The sequence below is a fragment of the Wasmannia auropunctata genome, unplaced genomic scaffold (genome assembly GCF_000956235.1).
Source record: "Wasmannia auropunctata unplaced genomic scaffold, wasmannia.A_1.0 LD334991.1, whole genome shotgun sequence".
NCBI lineage: Eukaryota > Metazoa > Arthropoda > Insecta > Hymenoptera > Formicidae > Wasmannia > Wasmannia auropunctata.
Window position 1 is genome coordinate 278,958 of NW_012027899.1, and position 19,943 is coordinate 298,900.

A 19,943-nucleotide genomic window follows, 5' to 3' on the forward strand; every position below is an offset into this window, starting at 1 on the left:
TTCTCGTTACATTTGCTTGCCTATGTATGTGTGTAAATACGTGGACACGTGCGCGTGAGTTTAACGACGAGACCAACCGCGGAGTGGACGCAATACGCGATTACCATTCAGGCAGGAATTAGTTGCAATAAATCAATCCGAAAGGCACGAAATTTTTTCCGATGGATAGAACACAACAGCGCTCGTATTGCAAAATAAAAAGAAAATCGAGCTGTGGGAATCCGTAGAAAAAGATTCGAAGCTCTGTTTCTTCGCTATTTTTCATCTTAAAATTCGTAAAAATTAAACTAAATTTTTACATTTACAATAAAACTAAAAATTTCTGTAGAGATTTCTATATATAAAGATCGGAACAGAGAATAAGAGCAAAAGACTGTTTCGGAAAAAATAAAAATTTCTGGATTTTACGAAATATTTATGTAAACAATTGTAGCTTCATGATTAATAAAACGGTGAAATAATCTTATAAAATATTTTATAATATAATTTTAAAGGTATAGAGCAAAAAATAATATTCGGCCTTCTTTTAAATCTTCTACAATAACTGCATATATTGTTTAACACAATTATATTCACGAAACAGGCCAATGATGATCATAACATGCAATCTTTTTTTTGTATTGCTAGAACTAACAAGTTGTACAATGATAAAAAGCATGCAAGTTATAAACTATTGAATTCTTTATATGTATGACGTGTTTTTATTTTTTCCAAGCAGTTTTCTTTCCTATACAATCATGTTAGATCCGAATTATTTTAGGATGCACACAAACAGGCAGAAAAAGAGAGAGAGAGAGAGAGAGAGAGAGAAAACCTCTCACTGACACCAGTCTCAAATGACATGAAACTCTCGAGGACACGACTCGAATAGTCCATGATTCGTATCGCGATTTCTATATCGAGGTCGCTCAATTAAGCTCTCTCCCTCTCGCGAGCGGCGGCTTTGTATATAAAGGGTGAATCCGGCAGGATCTAATGCTAGCGTTTCCAGAGGTAATTTATAGCCAGCCATTGTACTTCGAATGGCTCTCTCCCGGTATCACTGAGAATACCAGGGAACGGAAAGGAGGGAAAGAGACAGGATGACGCGGACGGCGGAGGAGGGTAGCAACGGGATGAGCAACAGGAGAGAAAGGGAAGGTAGGATCGACCGTTGCGGATATGGTCTGACGGGTTGCGAGGGGTGCGAGAAGATCGGGTGAGCGGGGTCGAGGGGGGAGGGAATAGTGGCTGGCTGGCTTCTCTACTGGCAACTCGGCGGCATTACGTATTGTTTCCCATTCTACTTTACTTTATGCTCTCTCGCTTCTTTCCGCTTTACTTCGTTTTACTTGCGCGAGCGCACACGAATGTACGTATTTGCGTATCCGTGCAGTGCCTCTCTCATTCGCCTCGGTGTCTTCACCGGGCCAACGACGTCTAGGTACGATGATACGCAGTAGAGTATCTCAATGCCACCGAAACTGTCTTCAGTCGGAAATAGATAGACGTTTGCTTTTTATAGTTCAACGGTTCTGTCTTAGCTATTGCATTATACGTCCCTAAAATTTACGATCGATATTATCTGATCAAGAAACACGCAGCAAACAACGAAATCACTTATGATACTTGAAATACGACATGAAACGTGAATCCACGTGATATCTGATATCTTAAAAAAAATAATATAATAATAGCAAGGCAACGAATGACTGTATAATTAATATGTACAATGTATATATACATACAGTGACAATCGAGAAGTTGAAATTAAAAAGCTGTTATCTTTTAACGGCATGGACCGAATGGAATGAATTAAATACTATTGTATAAAGGAAATTTCCATCGTTGTTATTAGTACAAAAAGAATGTACAAATATATTAACTTGTATAAATTGAAGAAATTATAATCATCTAAACAATAATCATACAATTATATCATTGTATAAATGAAGAAATTATTAAAAAAAAGAAAAATCGATATTTGTGAAAGCCAGTGGTAGAAGTCGTCGCTGCAGTCAGACGAATCGGCCGTCTCCGTGCTCCGGTCCGGTTATGAATGAGCGTGGCCGCGCGGCGTTACTCCGAAGCGAGTAACATGAGACACACGTGGTGGTGATGTTTGCGTCCCTCGGCGTCTGTCGTAACGCGCGGTAACGATCGATGCCGCCGTAGCTCGTTCGATTCGTAGATGAGCCGCCGAGAATGCCGACATGCAGCCGAGAAATTATCTCCAGTTGACATTGGCGATACTCAAGCCGCACGTCGTCAAATCTCCGTTTGTCGTCCAGGTACGTAACCTAACCTCACTTCCTCATGCTCATGGGAGCGAGAATGCAGGTTAGGTTATCCGCAGGATAACAGGTGGAAACTTACACGATCCCACGTCGATTAGCGTCGAGGGAACGAGATTTGGAAGATCCAATGACTGAAGTTCGCACTCGATTTTTCAGAAGATTCGCGATTTAATAATTGACAATAATTTCAAAGTTGTCAGATCGCGCAGGTCGATGATCTCTCGCGAGGAGGCCGAACTGTTTTACAAGGAGCACAAGAACAAGTTCTTTTACAACCGCCTGTTGACTTTCATGTGTAGCGGGCCGTCTGACATTCACATATTGGCGCGTCACGACGCTATCGCCAAATGGCGACAACTGATGGGCCCCACTAAGGTCTATCAGGCGCAATACAATGCACAGGACACCATCAGAGGAATGTTCGGCCTGTCGGATACTAGAAATGCCACCCACGGATCTGGTAATCAGTCACAATACCGTATATACTCGACGGAATGCAAAACCTTGTATTAAAAAGAAAAAAAAAAGACATTAACGTTAATTCACTCTAGATTCAGCACAATCCGCAGAGAGGGAAATAATGATATTCTTTAAAAATTTTGATATAAAACAGTGGCACGACAACGAGGAGATATTCTATAACTTGGGAAGATTGCATTTCGATCCAGCGTCCTTTGTGCACACCATTGACAAGACTTACAAAATGAACGGATTACAAAATAATTAATGTACAACGTTAATTTATTAAATAAAATATTTATATTTTTAATAGGAGATATTCCCATCTACATAATTGCTAGCAAAATTTAGACTGTGCTTGTATGAAAATAGCTCAATAGTATTTCTCTCTGTTTGTAGAATTTTTTTTAATGCTAGACGTCAATCGAGCAAGTCAATTTTTCATATAGATATGTACCATATGTAAAATTGACTAGTTTAATGAGAAATATATACAACTAGTTCTCGCCATTTTGCAACAACAAAATACGATCGTTTGTCACATTTGATTCTCGAAATAATATATGATATTTTGGATTGAAACGTGGATGGACAATCAACATTTATGAACGTATACACATTGCTTTCTTCTGCAGAACTCAATCTATGCATTTATCTTCACGTAAACTTTCGGACGTGAAAATACTTTGATCCCCTCTTCCAGTTTATTCAATTGCTTCTCTATCTCGATCTTGCGCCTCTGTGCTCTAAGAGTATCCGTTTTTATGGGCATCATATTTAATTCGTTGACATATTCCTGATAATCTGCATTCCAGAAACACAATTCAGTGAATTTGAATGATCAAACATTTAAAGCAAATAATGATGGCTATTGTTAGATTTTATTATACCATAGATACGCACTTTTTTTTAATAATCTTAACGTCTCCTTGCGTTCGTGATCAGGTAAAGGCACGTGACCCTCTGGACAGTCAGAATTTAATGCTTCTGCTTTGGCCTTTTGCTCCTTTTCTTGTGCTTCTTTTCTCTCTCGAAGATATCTATTTGAAAAATTATTAGAAAAAGAAAAATTAATTAAATTCGCCTTCTAATTTAATAATATTTACATCAGTCAAATTAATATCTCATCTTTTATTATTATAATACATTGCATTAAATTTTCTACATTTTTTAATACTTGCATTTATCTGTATAAAAAAAATCTAAAGATTTTTAAGTTTCATAGTATGTCTACGTAAAATATTTCAAAAAAAGTACTATAGTGTAAAAAAAAGTCGATTGAAAAATAAGAAAAGATAGTAGACAAAGTTAGTTTCAAGTCGAGGAAAATTAGAGAAGAAAAGATGCAATATCATACTTAGGCACAATTCCCTTGCGATAATTCGAAGGTGGCACGCCATTGTTAAGTTGCGTCATCAGCTTGTTAGCAACAGAAGTGCGTTCTTTATTCAATTTAATAAAATCAATCTCCTCTTTAAGCGCCGGTGACATGGAATTTCGTAGATCGACTTTTTGCAAGTCTTCAAGACCATGCATATCACCTCTATCTGTAGGAGAATCAGATTGTTTCCTCAAGGTCTTCTCTTGTGGTTTATTTAAATCGCCGTTATTCGCCGTTTCGTGCTTTGTAACTTTCTTTGATGGACATCTGTTGACAAAGATAAAAAAAATTAGATCAAATAGATCAAATCTCACTTACTAACACTATCAATTCTGTCATTAACATTAAATAATATTAATAAATTAGAAGATTAATTAAACTTATTTAAAGTAAAAACGTCAATTATATAAAAAAGACAAAATTAAAAAAATAATCCGAAAAAAAAAATAAAACTAAATCAAATGTATTGAGAATTGTATTTTCAAAATTCTTTTTAATTAGTTTTACTTCAGTCTAATTTAATATTATCATATTGTTAATACTTTCATAATATTAAAATGCATAATAGGCATATAAAATTTATATAACTCCAAATATACTTACCGAATAACACCTTCAGAGTATATAGTTTCTAATTGATCTGTATCTAAAGTCTGAATTCCCTGATTTCTGTACTTAACAGTGCTTTGTGTATCCAAATTGTTTGCAGCATTATCAGATTTGTGCAATACATTTGGTTCGGACGAAACCTTTGGTTGCAATTTCTGCTGACTCTTATGCTTGCCAGTTCTCTTTTGTTCGCTTGATACATTATTATTCGTTCCTGGTTCAATAACCTTTTTAGTAGAAGCAGTACGCTTTCTATCGTACTCGAATACATTGGTCCTATTCTTGTCCTGAGGTTGTTCGTCAATTTCCACCTTGTCATTTGACACTCGATCAACATTATAACCTTCATGTTTCTTCTTGTCCCGAAAGCTAGAGACCACCTTTGCCGGTATATTCTGATACTTGTCTGTATTCTTGTGATGCTTGTTCAGTTGTAACTTTTGTAGCTCCTCCACCTCCTTGTTCGCTTGAAAGCATTGTTCCATTCGTCGTAAACTCTTCACATTTTCCTGAATAAAATTCTTCCTTCTGACTGGCTCTAACAGCGACAAACAAGAGATACAGCATGTTATCAATTACTTCTCGTGCACTCATTTGAGATCAAATTTCAATTCATTTTCTGTCTGTAGCATTTTGTGAAATAAAATCTATTTATTGTTTTTGAACGATTTGTCCAATAAAAAATATATGTGATGTTACTTACTGGGGTCGGGAAAGATGCCCTTCAACGTCGTTACTTTCATTTTCCTGAGAAGAACGGTATTTGCCAATATTGTCACTTTGCTACATTTATAATTTTACATTTCGGAAAAAAGGCACCGTTTCGGGACATCCGACTGATATCTCTTTACCGCATAATTTTCGTTTTGCGCACACGTCGCCGCTGTCCTGCCGTTACTACATAAACAGTTTTGTTTACATGCCGGATGGTAGCTGCGTAGTGCGTATAACCCCTAATCTGTCAAGGCACACCAGTATCGCCAACATCCAAAATAAAACAATTTATTCATGTAGAAGTAATAGGTCGGTGAGTCAGTCTTGAAATATTTTGTATCGACAGCCGGTCATGAGAGATATCTACTTTTTAGCTAAATTTTTTACTTTATAAATTTTCTGTTTTCTTTTACTATAAACTTTACTATAAATCATCAATGTACATGCATAAAAGATTTTTTTATACAATAAAATGTATATGTACAATCAATGTAACTAAAAAAAAGAGAAAAATTAATATGTACATATAACAATAGTAATAATATAACATCAATAATATCGATAAAATTAATTTTACATATGTATCACTAAATTTTTTAATTACAGTCTAACAAAGCTGTTTAAAATTATAATTTAATAATAATTTAATGTGAGAATATACTGGTACTACTATATATACATATGAGAATTATTCTAACAATAAGTGATACACAGTACACACATATATATATATATATATATATATTAGGATTAAGTTTTAAGTGGAACATTATAAAAGTTACAGTTTATAGAAGATAAAACTATTTAAAAATATTACTGATTTTAATATGTATAACAGACAAGATATATATTAAATAAAATTTAATAAGAAAAGGTTTGAATTTGAAAATTTTTTAAAGAACAGTTAATTATTAACTTCTAATTGAAAAGTGAATAAAGTCTTACTATTTCTCGCACTTTTCAAATTTATAAACTGTAATTGTTTAAAAAAAAATTATATTAAGACATTTATTCATCTTTGTACGGATGGCAAATGCTAGATAATTTATATAATATAGGTATTTTTATTTAATTGTACCAAATACATCAACATCAGATATTACAGACTTCGGATTTATCTTCTTTAAATTTCTCTATATTTCTGTTTTTATTTCTCAAATGTGAATACACTTACTGTTATATCTAGATAATCTATTGTTAAAAATATTGTGTACCTATTTCTCCTTTGTGGTTTTATCCACTTCTTAGAATGAAATTGTTGTAATGATATTTTTCTTTATTTAATAATATCGCTGCAAATATTATGCCCATATATAATAATATTCTGTATTATTAGAATCATCAGTTCATTCATCAATCTTCGACATTTCATGGTTTATGCTTTTTACACATGATTATGCATGAAAAAACAGATTTTTATTAAGATATAAAAAATCAATTTATCGATTTTTTAAGAAGTGCAATAAATAAAAAATAAGATTTGTGTACATTAATTATTATTTACTTTCTGTTTTATTTTTGTGCTTTATGTTTATATTTACATGAAAAATACCTATAGTTCTATCGATGTCATGTCGATTCTATAATCGATACTACATGTACATACATATGTAAATCAACTAATTCTTTCCTCTCTAATTTTTAGATAGCGTTACGATTAAAAAAAAAGAAAAACATTAATATTTTTTATAACTTATCGAACAGTTAGAGAAGTTAGCGAGGGATATTTGTTTTTGAACTTACCTACTTAATTTCTATATATACTATTAGATGATGTTTCTTCAGGTCATTGTTGTGTAGAATATATGACAGTGAAGTAAGATATTGATGCACTTGCTAGCTGCAACGATATATTTTCCTTTATTTTACCTATGCGATGTGTACATATTCTGATATATAATATTTTTTTAAGTTTTTTTTTACCGAGGCGAAACCTCTTAAGGATGTTGGAAACAATCCGCCAATGGTAAGACTGAAAGTTTTACTACCCCTTTGTAACAAAAATAATATCAGTTTCTGTATAGATAACGGCGCTGAATACCAGCGAGTATTATATCTGTAGAAAAATAGACAATTCATAATTTAAAAATATAATATATAATAAAATTAATAGATTTACACACGCACAATTATATGCGTGAACATGTAAATCTATTAATTTTATTATATACTATGTATTTATATTTGCATGCTATTTACGCACACAAAATATATATGTATATATATATGTATATATATACTTGTATATAAGCAATAGAAAACACTATATAAAATTGTTTCTTACATAGTAAAAAATACATGATTATTGTGATCCATGACTTCTTGTCCAGCTAAATTAGCTAAGAACATGTATAAAAGAATGATGATTACAATTAGAAGATGTAATAAAAGTTCTTCTTTGTTGTTGCCAAACGCTAAAGCTTGAAAAAGCTGAAATATACCATGTTTCTATAATGTTTTATCTACATAAATTATTTTATATAGATAATTTTATATAGATTTTATATATATAAATTGCAAGACAATTAGAAAATAAGATACAAGAAAATATATGTTTTTTGTTTTTTAAATAATTTTAGAATTAGTTTTTAATTTTTTTAATAAACTTATTGTTAGTTTCTTAATTCTTTTATAATTTTTTTATTGTATTATTTTTATTAAATTGATCATCGATCTTTTTTAAAATATTGTGATCGACATATTACATCATAAGTAGGTATATCTGAAATATATGTTACATAAAAACACGAAAAAACTTACTTGGAAAAGGTTAAGACTTAAGCAACATACACCAACTGCGATTAAAAAAAAAAATGAACCCTCAAAGTTGGATATTAAAAACTCAGCAAAACTTTAAAAATAAAGAAAATATTACATATATTGGAGATTTTAATTTAAAAAATTGTAATTTTGAATTATTTTTAAATATCATTGTTCATTTCTAAATATTATTTTTTTAATATACTACAAAGCATATTATATATTTAATCTATCCAATTTTTTTAATGTAATTGATAAGAAGAAAAGGAAGTAGTATTAATTTAGAGATAATTGTAAAAGCTTATTCTTTTGCTATTAGAACACTTTGAAAATGCTATACAAGATATATTTTAAATAGCGCTAATTATATAGCGTTATTTTTTGCAAAAAACTGTGTCGAAAAGTCCTGAATCATTTTTGTCTTATAATGCTCAATGAAGTAATTACTGCAGTAATGATCGCTTCAAAGAATAATGCTTTGTAATTAATGAGAGCTATTTAAGCTACACTCTGTATACGTATTATTGCTAACTTCATTGCTTTACGATGAATATCGACGGCACAAATCATTGCTTTATAAGTTATAATTTCATTCTCCGTGTTATTTTTTATAATATTGACCATCATTGCTCGTTCGATACGATAGCTATAAATAATAATTTTGCTGTAACTGTAAAGTCTTTCTTTATATTTTAGACGACAAATAATTCTATTTATAAAAACATCTTTTTTTATACATTTTATGTATTCTTTTTCTTACCTGGCAATCTTAAACATTCCACAGGCATGTTTAAGATAACTTACGAGCATCGTTCCTGTTGCTATATATGCAATTGCTCCTATACAAGTAGCTGCGTTTATGTGTAGCAAGATTAAATAGAAATACTTTTCCTGATCGATAAAGTATTCAATCACGAAGGGCATTGTGATATGTGGTCGAGATTCATTTATGGGCACAACGATATTGAGAATATGTGGCCACAATTCCACGAAAGCAATAGTAAATGTACTGCACAATGCAATCTCTGAGCATATTTAAAAAAACAATCATATTTTGCTGTTTGTAAACAAATTATAATGCATGTATGTACATATACGTATATGTAGACATATTGGGAATATGCCATTATATAAAATAGTAAAAAAAAGAAACAAATGAAGAAGTATTAGAAGAGTATATAGAAGAAGTATATAATAATCTTGCGGAAGAATATTCTTCGAAAATATTCTTAAATTATTACGTTTAATTTATCGAAAGATTGATTTCTTTTATATTTTATAAATTTATTTATCTTCTAATTACTGCCGTATATTCTTGCAAAAAATTGTATGTTTCTGCTTCTACTTTTTTAATATTTTTAATTTTTCCATTTTAAGTATAATAATAATAATAATAATAAAAATAAGATAATTGTGTGTATGTGTATTTTCATTATATTACATATTTTGATAAAAATATAACATTCAATATATAAGTGTAAAGCAGCGAAGTGACTTATTATTTAATTTTTATAAGAGGAAATTGTAATCTATTTTTTATTGCGCGACAAATAAAAAAAATCAATAAATTTTATCTTACGTATCATTTTAATTGTATAATGTTTCGCATAACGTCCATATTTTTCTACAATGGCAATTTCATTTTCATCTTTTATTTCATTATAAATCTGTTGCAGTTGCTCCATTAAATACTTGATCTATTATATTGAAAATATTTTAATTATAAGTGAAATATGGGAAAGATTATAAAAATTTATTTATAATGAACGAGTAAAAATCTTACTTACAGTTTGAGTGTTAATCAAAAACGAATTATATTTAATTATAAATGAAATAAAAAGTGATATGTAAGAAAAGATTTTGATGGCAAGATCAAATGTGTATTCTGTGGTCCAAAATGTTGTAATCTACAATTAACAAATTTATTGAAAAACTTTTATTAATAAAATTGTTTTTTTTATTTGAATAACGATTTAAGTAACAATTAATTAATCTAAGATAATATTATATAAAATAGTCAGTTGCTTATTTTATAAATGATAATCTTGTAATAGTAGTATATATCGCTTTTATATAATTGTAGTTTTAATATAATTAAATTATATTATAAAATGACATAATATACATTATATATATATATATATATTTAATATTAAAAATTAAATTAATATCAAATAATTAAATAATTTATTTAATAATAAATTAAATAATTTAATAATATATTTAATATTAAATAATTAATTTTAAATAATATAGTAATTTACTGCATAATAAAACGATTAAAAATATTGATATACCTGGAATATAATGCAGCTCGTCAAAATGCTAAAAAGCAAAATTAATTGAAGTCGAATAAGTTTTGATTGCTTGTACGGCCATAAGCCAATGGCGAGTAGAAGAATTCGATTAAGGCTAAAATATTGGGTCGGAACAAAAATCATCTCTCGTTAAGCATTGAAACACATTTGATTGCAAAAGAGACGACAAAGTTCTGCGTATCCCCTCTTTCCGAACAATTGAATATAATTCTGAAATTTTCTTTTACGCTAAATTCTAAAAAGCGATATATGCTATAGCCTAATTTAACAAATGTGAATTATAATGTAAAATACTGTCGTGAGAACACGACAATTACTTTGACAATTTTGTTGAGAGAGAGAGAGAGAGAGAGAGAGACGATCGATTTGACACCGAATGAAATTCAGCAGCTGTTTATTTCACACAGCAAAACACACATAAGGTTCATTTCTTTATTCAAGTCTACGCAAGCGCAATTCGCTCGATTCCGGCGATGTTGCTTTACGCGTTTCATTCCCGTGCGTGCAGTCGTATAGGATACGTTAGAGCTTTTAGAAGCATCGGTCGAATTGTTTCGGAAGTTGATACGAATCATGTGAGAAGTTATTACTTCCCGCGAAGTAAAAGATGCTGTAAAGTGTGATGTAGAAATTATCAATGCTCATTAAATGTGTAGCATCTAATTGTAAGTAAAAAATTCTGCATTCTCTGCTAATATCAGTAAGTAAATAAAAGTACTCACGTTTTCGTTCTTGCATGTTAACCTATTGTATCTTTTGTAACATTATCAATTTTGACGAATTAGCATTTGTACTTAATAATCTTTGTAGTTTCTTGATCATATTTTTTATTTTTGTGTACGAATTCTTCGAATTTGAATTTTATACGCTGATCTATACACAATTCATTTGAATAATATTAAGAACTAAGCAGAAAACTTATATAACTTACGAAGTAAAAATTTAGATTTAAATTATAAATTATTATTAATAAGAAATATCTTTTAAAGTTGAATGCTAAAAATTCGATTGGCAGTTAAGCGGTCAATGCAACATGAAAAATTGAATGAATGTTTATTTGTTATAAAAAATATTTATACATATATTTTCCGACAAAAATCACGCAAACATTCGTTAATTTTCAGTAATGCAATGACATGTTTCTTTTGTTTCGTGATGCGTGCGTTCGTAAGTTATGTTGGATTATTTAGAAAAGCAATCGCTTAGATCACATATATTGATGTGATGAATCTATTAATTTATTAATAATTTACTACTAACACCGTTATTTTAAACACGTTTATTTTTTAAATTAACATTTCTTGCAATTTTATCGAAATTATTAATAAATTCAATGTCTTTTTAAATTATGGCATGTAATAAGTGTTATGACTAATTAGTTTTTTAATTATTCCGTTGTACTAGTTTAGTTAACTTGTTTTTCCAGTTAATTCCGCGTAGAATAAAGAACGGTGAAAAACGATATTCCAGTACTCAACAACTGTAATAAAATATGACTTAACAAATTTTTTTTCTGAAATACATTTTACATTAAACACATTTCCAAAGAAATACTTATATTTTATTATTGATATTTATTTGTTATTATTATTATTATTTATATTTTATATTTTCTTACCGTAGCAGCACCTTCTAGTGATCCTACAAACAATCCAGCAATATTCAAAGTGAACGTCTTAGTTCCTCTTTGTAAAAGAAACAGTATCATTTTTTGTATTTGCAGCGGAGCTACATACCATCGAACGTTGTACCTACGTTATAATTGATAATTAAGAAATATTAAAAAAATGTAGGTACAAAATAATTTTATCACACGTTTTCTAAACTATATTACGAGTGTTTTTTATTATATTGATTTATACAATGAATACGTGCATATAATTATATTACGTAAATATTTTCCTTACACAGCGACAAATACATCATTATTGTGATCTATAACTTCTTGTGCAAGATAATTGCCTATAAACATATAACATAACTGAATGATGAGAAATATTAATCGTAATGAAAGTTCTTCAAGATCGAATCCAAAGGATGCCATTTGAAATATCTAAAGTATATAAGGACATTTTTATGATTATCATAAAAATTCAATCAAATTGAAACGAATTAACGATTAATTAGAATTGTCTTCATGAAAATATGATCATAACTAATCTCATTATTGTTATTCGTATATATGTTAATAAAAGGAAGGCAGTATTTACCCGAAAAGTATTAAGACTCCCGCAAATCACACCGATTATTATCAAAAGCGAGAACATTACTTTAAATCTAGATACTGCCGAGTCAGAAAATCTTCAAATAAATGATCATATTAATCTTTTATTAAGACAAATATGACTATGTATACGTACTTTATTATGCTATCATAATTATTATAAATATACATATATAATTGCTTATTACTATTGCTTAAGTACCAACTTCATAGCTTTGCGATGTATATCCACGGCACAGATTAATCCATTGTAAATCAAATTCTCGTTTTGTAAGCCTTTTTCTCGTAGAGCTTCGAATGTCATTGCTCGTGCAATACGATAACTGCAAATAATTCTTCTAGCATAATTAAATGGTCTCTCTAATTTTTTCAGATTTTTGTACAAATTTTTTACTCATTATTGTTTTCATATTTATTCTCCTACCAGGCAATTCGAAACATTCCACAGGCATGCTGTAGGTATACTATGAGTATTGTTCCTGGTGCCAACATTGCGATAATTCCTATGACAAAAGCCGCGTTTGCGTGGAAGGATATTAAGTAGAAGTATCTTTTATGATCGACAAAGTATTCTGTCGTAAATGCTGACGAACGATGTGATTGAGTTTTATTTATAGGCAATAAGATGTCAAAAAAACCGGACCAAATTGGGTTTAAAATAAAAATGAACGCACCCGATATAATTAATACTGAAAAATGTTTAAAAATTAATCTTTTTGATAAAAAAATTTATTACAAACTCACCATTTAGATTTTCCAAATATAATATACAATTTGTGTTTAAAATGTTTACAAAAAATCAAAAGCAGTAGTCTTACGTATAAGCGCAATCGTATAACGTTTCGCATTGATAGCATACTGTTTTATAATATTGATTTCATTTTTGTCAGTCAGCTCGTTACATATATGCTGCAATTGCTCCAGCAAATATTTTACCTGTTTTAATAGTATTATATATACTATTTTTTTTATTTAAAAGGAATTGTGTTTGTATTGTATAAAGAAAGAACTAGTTTTCAGAAATATTTATTTTTGAAAAGTAATTCATATTTTAACATAATACATAATATATTGCATGACGTTTGAGAATAGAAGGTGAACAGCTGTTAAGTAATTAGTCAACAAAATAAAATAACTTTAACATTACACTGCAGAACAATTTTATTATCATTATCTGCATATTGTACAAAAGGAGTATCCATTTATGAACATGTAAAAATAAACTTTATACGAAATGTAAAAATTTAAATAATTACATTTAGAAAGGCTGTGCTCCGAGATATACACTGCAAATACTGAACATCTATAGTTTACTTTACGCATACTATAGATTTTTACTACTGACAGTGCATATCTGAACACGACCGAAATTTCGATACGAACATGCATTTCCATGAAAGAAATTTATCTGGATTCTTCGAAAAAGTAATTATAAACAATTATAATTATTAACGTTAAATATCATATGTATTTCATTTTTAAAGTTTAATTTTTAAGTTATTGAAATTTTTCAATTATTATAACAGATCTTTTTTTGTGTAGTGTTTAATTTATTTTTCTGTTTATCATAAAATAACAACGAATAAATTTCAGGAATTTTCTGATTGTCCATCCAATAGATTGGATTGAATTATGAATTAGATGACTAGTCACTAGATAGTACCTATTGTTTTACTTACGACTTCAATATTAATCCTAAATGAACTATATTTAACAGCAAAGATAAGGTAAATAGATGCAGATGCGACAATATCGATGAAAAGATCAGGAGTACATTGTAAAGTCAGAAATGCTGCAAACTGTAAAAGAAATTTTTTATACGATGAGGTTTGTATTGAAATTATTATTTACTCATCCAACCAGCGAAAGATCTTAATTGTTTTTTAATATATCATAATTTGATATGAAAAAATCTATATAGTTAAGCGAAATTAGAAATTAAAATTTCTTATATGTCATAACATACACATGTTGTAAAAACAATATTGATAATATTTATAATATTATGATGATCTCATAATGATTTTAATTTATATTAAAATGCAGTGAAAAGTTGCAAAAACATTTTATTTTTCGTAATTATTAATAAACTAAAATTATTAACATACCTGAGCTAAGATAAATGTCGCCAAAATACTAAATAACAAAATTAATTGAAGTTGAACAAGTTTAGACTGCTGATAAGGCCATAGACCAACTGTGAGTAACAAAAACCGATTTAGGCTAATATGTAAAAGGTCGATGCAGGTCATTTCTTCACGTGCATGCAGATGCGTGTGACAGCGAGATCAGTTTATTTTCTTCTCTCGATTCATCTGATATTCTATTGCTCTATTTTCTTTGATGTTCTCAAATTTTAATGTAAATTATCTAATTTAACGTCATGTAAAATGTAACGAAATATTACCACGAGAGCGGAACACGCGCAATTTAACAATTTTATTTGTGAATAAGTCAGTAATATATATGAAGCGATATAAGATAATTGAACGCATGTTGATTTCTTATAGAAAAATACTTCTAAATTCTCTGACAAAAAGTCGCGCAGGCGTATTTGGCAATTTTCAGTAGCGTACTTAGTCATTCGTTTTGTAGTTCTTGAACTCATAAGTTTCATTTTGATCCTTCAGAGAAGTGATAGATGATCAGTTTTTACGTTTCAATATATCGATTATGACTTATTTATTATACGAATAATTAATTTTATCTTTCCTGTTTTAAACATGTATTATTTGACATATAAGCTAATACATATGTCTTTACCGTAGCTGCACCTTCTAACGACGTCACAAACACTCCAGCAATTTGTACATTGATACTTCTTTGCAATAGAAACAGTCATCTTCTGAACTTTCAACGGAGCCGTGTTGAAAGTACTATTAAATGGCGTACCTGTGCCGTAACATGAATTGACGATTAAAGAAAGGCAAGAGAAAATTGAGAATAATTTTTACCACATGTACATTCGTGTACAGATCGGTTGCGACACTTTTTTCATAGGTTTCAAAACGCACTATTTTGCAAATGCGAATCACGATTGGTGTTATGCTATCTCTAAAGATAGTACATCGTAGTTCGCATTTGCAAAATATATTAGTTACCTATAAAATATATACGATCTTATTAAATATATATTAGAAATCTATAAAAAAAGTGCCGTAATCTATCTGACCACGACTGTACATATTTGATTTTAATTAAATAACAGCGTATTATTGCAATGCTCCGTAAGACGGATATGTGTGATAATATTATCCGAATATCTTTCGTAATGGAAATGTATATATTATTATAATAATTTCTTCTTTCGCCATATAGTTGCACATTGGCGCATATCGCCCTTGGACAATAATAAATATTACAGAAAAAGATATTTTCCCAATATCATAATCAATCTTTACTTGAAAGACTTAAAATATAAGCATTTGAGATCTTGAGGAAAACCGACATCGATAGTATGAAATAAATTAACAAGAAATGTCTATGAAAACCTGATGGTAAACTTATTTTGTTATTTATAAATATATTTAAAAATAATAATCAGTATTTATTCGAAAGTAATTGAAAGTTGAACAAGCCACCCTGACTATTATCAAAAAGAAGAACATTACTTCAAATCTAGATATAGATGAGACGTGAAATCTTTAATAGAAAGAGAGTATTATATGTACCTACATATACATGCGTGTGACTGTACATTACATGTATCATGTATCATGACAATTATTTAGAAATACACATATTATTATTGCATAAATATTAACTTCAGAGCTTTGCGATGCATATCCACGGCGCAAATTATTTTCTTGTAAATCAAATTTTCGTTCTGTACGCTTTTTTTTTATGGAGTTTTAAATGTGATTACTCGTGTTATACGATATCTGCAATCAATTTTTCCATCATAATTATATAATTTTTCCAATTTTTTGATTTTTTAAATTATTTATATTTGTTTTTCTATTTATTCCCTTATCTGACGATTCGAAACATTCCGCACGTGTGCTGATGATAAATTATGAGTATTGTTTCCTGCCACTAGCATTGTGATACCGCCTATGGCAAAGGCCGCATTTGGGTGGAATAATATTTACTTTTAATTCTGTAGATGTTATTAATCAACAATCAAACTGCGTTTTCTTACAGATTAAAGTATGCACTTTGTATTTAACTAGTCTCTTCACTATTGTTATTCCACTATTAATTGATGCATTATTAATTAATCTGTTTTACATTAATTTCGCGTTGAATATGAAGAACGGTGAAATTTGATACTGCGGCACTCAATAACTGTAAGAAGACATGACTTTTTTTATTTTCCTCCGTCTAAAATGTATATTATGTTTAATTTATATTTTAAAAAATATTTTTCTTATCTTCTAACGATTTCACGAACAGGCTTGCAGTATTCATATTGAACACTTCGTACTTCTTTGCAACAAAAATTAATACCATTTTTTATATTTGTAACGGTGATGCGTACTGAATGCTGCGTTTCTTCGTTATAACGAATTAACAATTGAGAAATATCAAAAAGAACTTGTGAATTAATTTACCACACGTTTGTTTTACTTTTTTTAAAAGTAAAATACAAATTACATTAATTGTAGTTTTTATTATATTGATTAATAATACAATAAATATGCGCTTGTAATTATATTACATGAATAACCGGTTTTATTTATCTAATATATCAACTATGTTTCTTTTAAAATAATTGACAATATTATTTTTATAATTAATGTCTATGTATTATTTTACTATATTTCTAGTTAGTATTTGCGTGCCTCGTTGAGTAAAGGACAGTAAAATAGGATATTGCAGTACTCATTAACTATAATAAAAAATGGACTTTTATATTTTTCCATGTGTTTCAAACACTATATTATTTAATATATAAATATGTGTTTTACCGTAGCTGCACCTTGTAATGATGCCACAAACATTCCAGCAATTTCTATATTGAACGCCTTAGTACCCCTTTGCAATACAAACAGTATCATCTTCTGAACGTCCAACGGAGCTATGTACCATTGAATGGCATATCTGTATCATAACATAAATTGATGATTAAAGGAAGGCAAAAAAATTGAGAGTAATTTTTACCACATGTGCATTTTTGTTTTTTAATTAAATATTAGTATTTATTATTGCAATATTCCATAGGACGGATATGTATGACAATATTATCTGAATATCTTCCGTACACGGAGATGTATATATCATCATTATGATTTATAATTTCTTGCGCCAAATAGTTGCACATTATCATATATACAAATTGGACTGTAATAAATATCATGGGTAACGATAATCCCATAATATCGTATTCAAACGAGATCACTTGAAAGACCTAAAATACAAGCGCGTTCAAGATCTCAGGAAAAACAAAATGATATGAAATAAATTAACAAGAAATATCTACGAAAATCTGATAATTACTGATAGTAATTTATTTTGTTATTTATAAGTATACATATACATATATTTAAAATAGAAGAAGTCAGTACCCGAAAAAAATTGAGACTTCCGCAAATCACTCCGACTACGATCAAAAAGAAGAACATTACTTTAAACTTATATACAAACGAGTCGATGAACCTTTAATAGAAAGAGAGTATTATATGTACGTATGTGCGTGTACGTTATACATATGTATTATGGCAATAATTAGAGATACATTATTATTGCATATATACCAACTTCATAGCTTTGCGATGCATATCTATGGCACAAATTATTCTCTTGTAAGTCAAATTCTTGTCCTGCAAGCTTTTCTGTTGTTGAGTTACGAACGTTATCGCTCGTGACATACGATAACTGTAATCAATTTTTTTGATCATTATTTATATTATATTATTTCTCAAATTTTGCGATCTTGCAGAATATTGTTCATATCTATCGGTTTTATATTTATTTTCTTCTCAAACCTGACGATTCCAAATATTTCATATTTGTTTTTATACATAATTATTTTCTTACCTGGCGATTTGAAACATTCCGCACGCATACTGTTGATAAACTATGAGCATTGTTCCTATTGCTAACATTGCGATAATTCCTATGACAAAGGCTATGTTCGCATGGAATAATATCCAATAGAAGTATTTTTCTTGATCGATGAAATATTCGGTCTTAAGTGGAAACGAAGGGCGCGTTCGAGTCTTGTTTACGGAGAATAGACTATTGCAAATATATGGCCAGAAGAAGTACAAAAGGAAAGCGGCTATACTGAATATGATTATCCCTGAAATCCGTTAAAAATTATTTTACTTGATAATTAAATCCATTATAAACTTGCTGATTAGTTTGCAAATATAATGTAAATTGTACGTATCAAAAGCAATTGGCTTACACAATAATGCAATCGTGTACCGTTTCGCATAAATACCGTACTTTTTGATGATACTGATTTCGTTTTTGTCAGTTAACTCGTCGTAGGTATGCTGCAGTTGCTCCAATAAATATTTAATCTATTGTATTAACAAGATTTTATTTTAAATATCTTTTTCTTTTGATCAAGTAATTATATTAGTTGTATATTGAAAAGTATATTTTAAAAATATTTATCCGTATATAAGCATAGTACATAATATATATTTAAAAATCATTTTACTTACTACTTCAGTATTAATACTAAATGTAAAGTATTTAATTGCAAAAATAATGTAAAACAATGCAGAAGAGAGAACATTGATAAGTAAATCAGAAGTACATTCTAAAGTCACTAATACTGTAAACTGTAAAAAATATTTTGTTACGACAAATTTTATTGAAATTTTAGTTTTTTGTTGAAAAATTATTAGTCATAAATCATCGATGTTTCTTTTTGCATGATAATTTAATATAAAAAATCTGTACAGAAATTAAAAATGTTTAATTTTTATTGTAATATGTTTAATTGTAATATCAGATGATTTTAACTGTAAAATAAATTACTGCATTCAGAAAAATTGTAATAATAACATTACAATTGAATTATATGTATATAGTCTATGATTAAATTATGTAGCACTTTCTATTTATTTATATTTATTCCCAATGTGGAAGATTTCTAAGTATTAAAATTTAATTTTATTTGATACATAATTGTACAATTAAAAATATTAACGTACCTGAAAAATAATAAAAGTTGCTAAAATTCCAAAAAGTAAAATTATTTGAAGTCGAACGAGTTTAGATTGCTGATAAGGCCATAGACCAAC

General features: G+C 29.1%; 4 protein-coding genes across 5 annotated transcripts; 1 reads left to right on the forward strand and 3 right to left on the reverse strand.

Annotated features, from left to right (window-relative positions):
• The first annotated feature begins 1,894 nt into the window (after positions 1–1,894).
• Positions 1,895–3,045, forward strand: LOC105457849 (nucleoside diphosphate kinase 6-like). Of its 2 annotated transcripts, none has more exons than XM_011702753.1 (3): positions 1,895–2,270; positions 2,470–2,736; positions 2,828–3,045. In XM_011702753.1, exons 1-3 carry the CDS (start codon positions 2,171–2,173, stop codon positions 3,001–3,003), a joined length of 543 nt encoding a protein of 180 aa, XP_011701055.1. In that variant the 5' UTR covers positions 1,895–2,170; the 3' UTR covers positions 3,004–3,045. The 2 variants fall into 2 exon arrangements, with proteins under 2 accessions (XP_011701055.1, XP_011701054.1); XM_011702752.1 differs by having other exon boundaries at positions 1,901–2,270; positions 2,433–2,736.
• On the reverse strand, positions 3,017–5,691 carry LOC105457847. The gene is made up of 5 exons (XM_011702751.1): positions 5,429–5,691; positions 4,720–5,263; positions 4,093–4,383; positions 3,639–3,775; positions 3,017–3,539 (listed from the first exon to the last, which is right to left on the reverse strand). Exons 1-5 carry the CDS (start codon positions 5,466–5,468, stop codon positions 3,379–3,381), a joined length of 1,173 nt encoding a protein of 390 aa, XP_011701053.1. The 5' UTR covers positions 5,469–5,691; the 3' UTR covers positions 3,017–3,378.
• Positions 5,692–7,225: 1,534 nt separating this feature from the next.
• On the reverse strand, positions 7,226–14,987 carry LOC105457851. Its single transcript, XM_011702756.1, has 13 exons — positions 14,850–14,987; positions 14,421–14,540; positions 13,560–13,677; positions 13,166–13,430; positions 12,948–13,064; positions 12,728–12,818; positions 12,425–12,570; positions 12,136–12,268; positions 11,954–11,997; positions 8,200–8,290; positions 7,724–7,869; positions 7,363–7,495; positions 7,226–7,279 (listed from the first exon to the last, which is right to left on the reverse strand). The coding sequence occupies exons 4-13, from the start codon at positions 13,231–13,233 to the stop codon at positions 7,226–7,228; spliced, it is 1,023 nt and encodes a 340-aa protein (XP_011701058.1). The 5' UTR covers positions 13,234–13,430; positions 13,560–13,677; positions 14,421–14,540; positions 14,850–14,987.
• A 3,050-nt stretch (positions 14,988–18,037) lies between these two features.
• LOC105457852 lies at positions 18,038–18,917 on the reverse strand (the record flags this gene model as incomplete). The annotated part of the gene is made up of 4 exons (XM_011702757.1): positions 18,721–18,917; positions 18,442–18,558; positions 18,249–18,339; positions 18,038–18,091 (listed from the first exon to the last, which is right to left on the reverse strand). Coding segments are annotated over exons 1-4 (330 nt in total), but the record flags the coding sequence as incomplete, so codon positions are not given.
• Between the last annotated feature and the right edge of the window lie 1,026 nt (positions 18,918–19,943).

Coding starts and splice junctions, on each gene's coding strand:
- LOC105457849 (XM_011702752.1), top strand. CDS start 2,193: ATGCAGCCGAGAAATTATCTCCAGTTGACATTGGCGATACTCAAGCCG. Junction 2,271..2,432: donor AATCTCCGTTTGTCGTCCAG/GTACGTAACCTA, acceptor TCGATTTTTCAG/AAGATTCGCGATTTAATAAT. Junction 2,737..2,827: donor AAATGCCACCCACGGATCTG/GTAATCAGTCAC, acceptor AATTCACTCTAG/ATTCAGCACAATCCGCAGAG.
- LOC105457847 (XM_011702751.1), bottom strand. CDS start 5,468: ATGAAAGTAACGACGTTGAAGGGCATCTTTCCCGACCCCA. Junction 4,384..4,719: donor TACTCTGAAGGTGTTATTCG/GTAAGTATATTT, acceptor CTTTGTCAACAG/ATGTCCATCAAAGAAAGTTA. Junction 3,776..4,092: donor CGCAAGGGAATTGTGCCTAA/GTATGATATTGC, acceptor TTTTTCAAATAG/ATATCTTCGAGAGAGAAAAG.
- LOC105457851 (XM_011702756.1), bottom strand. CDS start 13,233: ATGTTGGCACCAGGAACAATACTCATAGTATACCTACAGCATGCCTGT. Junction 13,065..13,165: donor GGAATGTTTCGAATTGCCTG/GTAGGAGAATAA, acceptor AATTATTTGCAG/TTATCGTATTGCACGAGCAA. Junction 7,870..8,199: donor TAAGTCTTAACCTTTTCCAA/GTAAGTTTTTTC, acceptor GGTATATTTCAG/CTTTTTCAAGCTTTAGCGTT.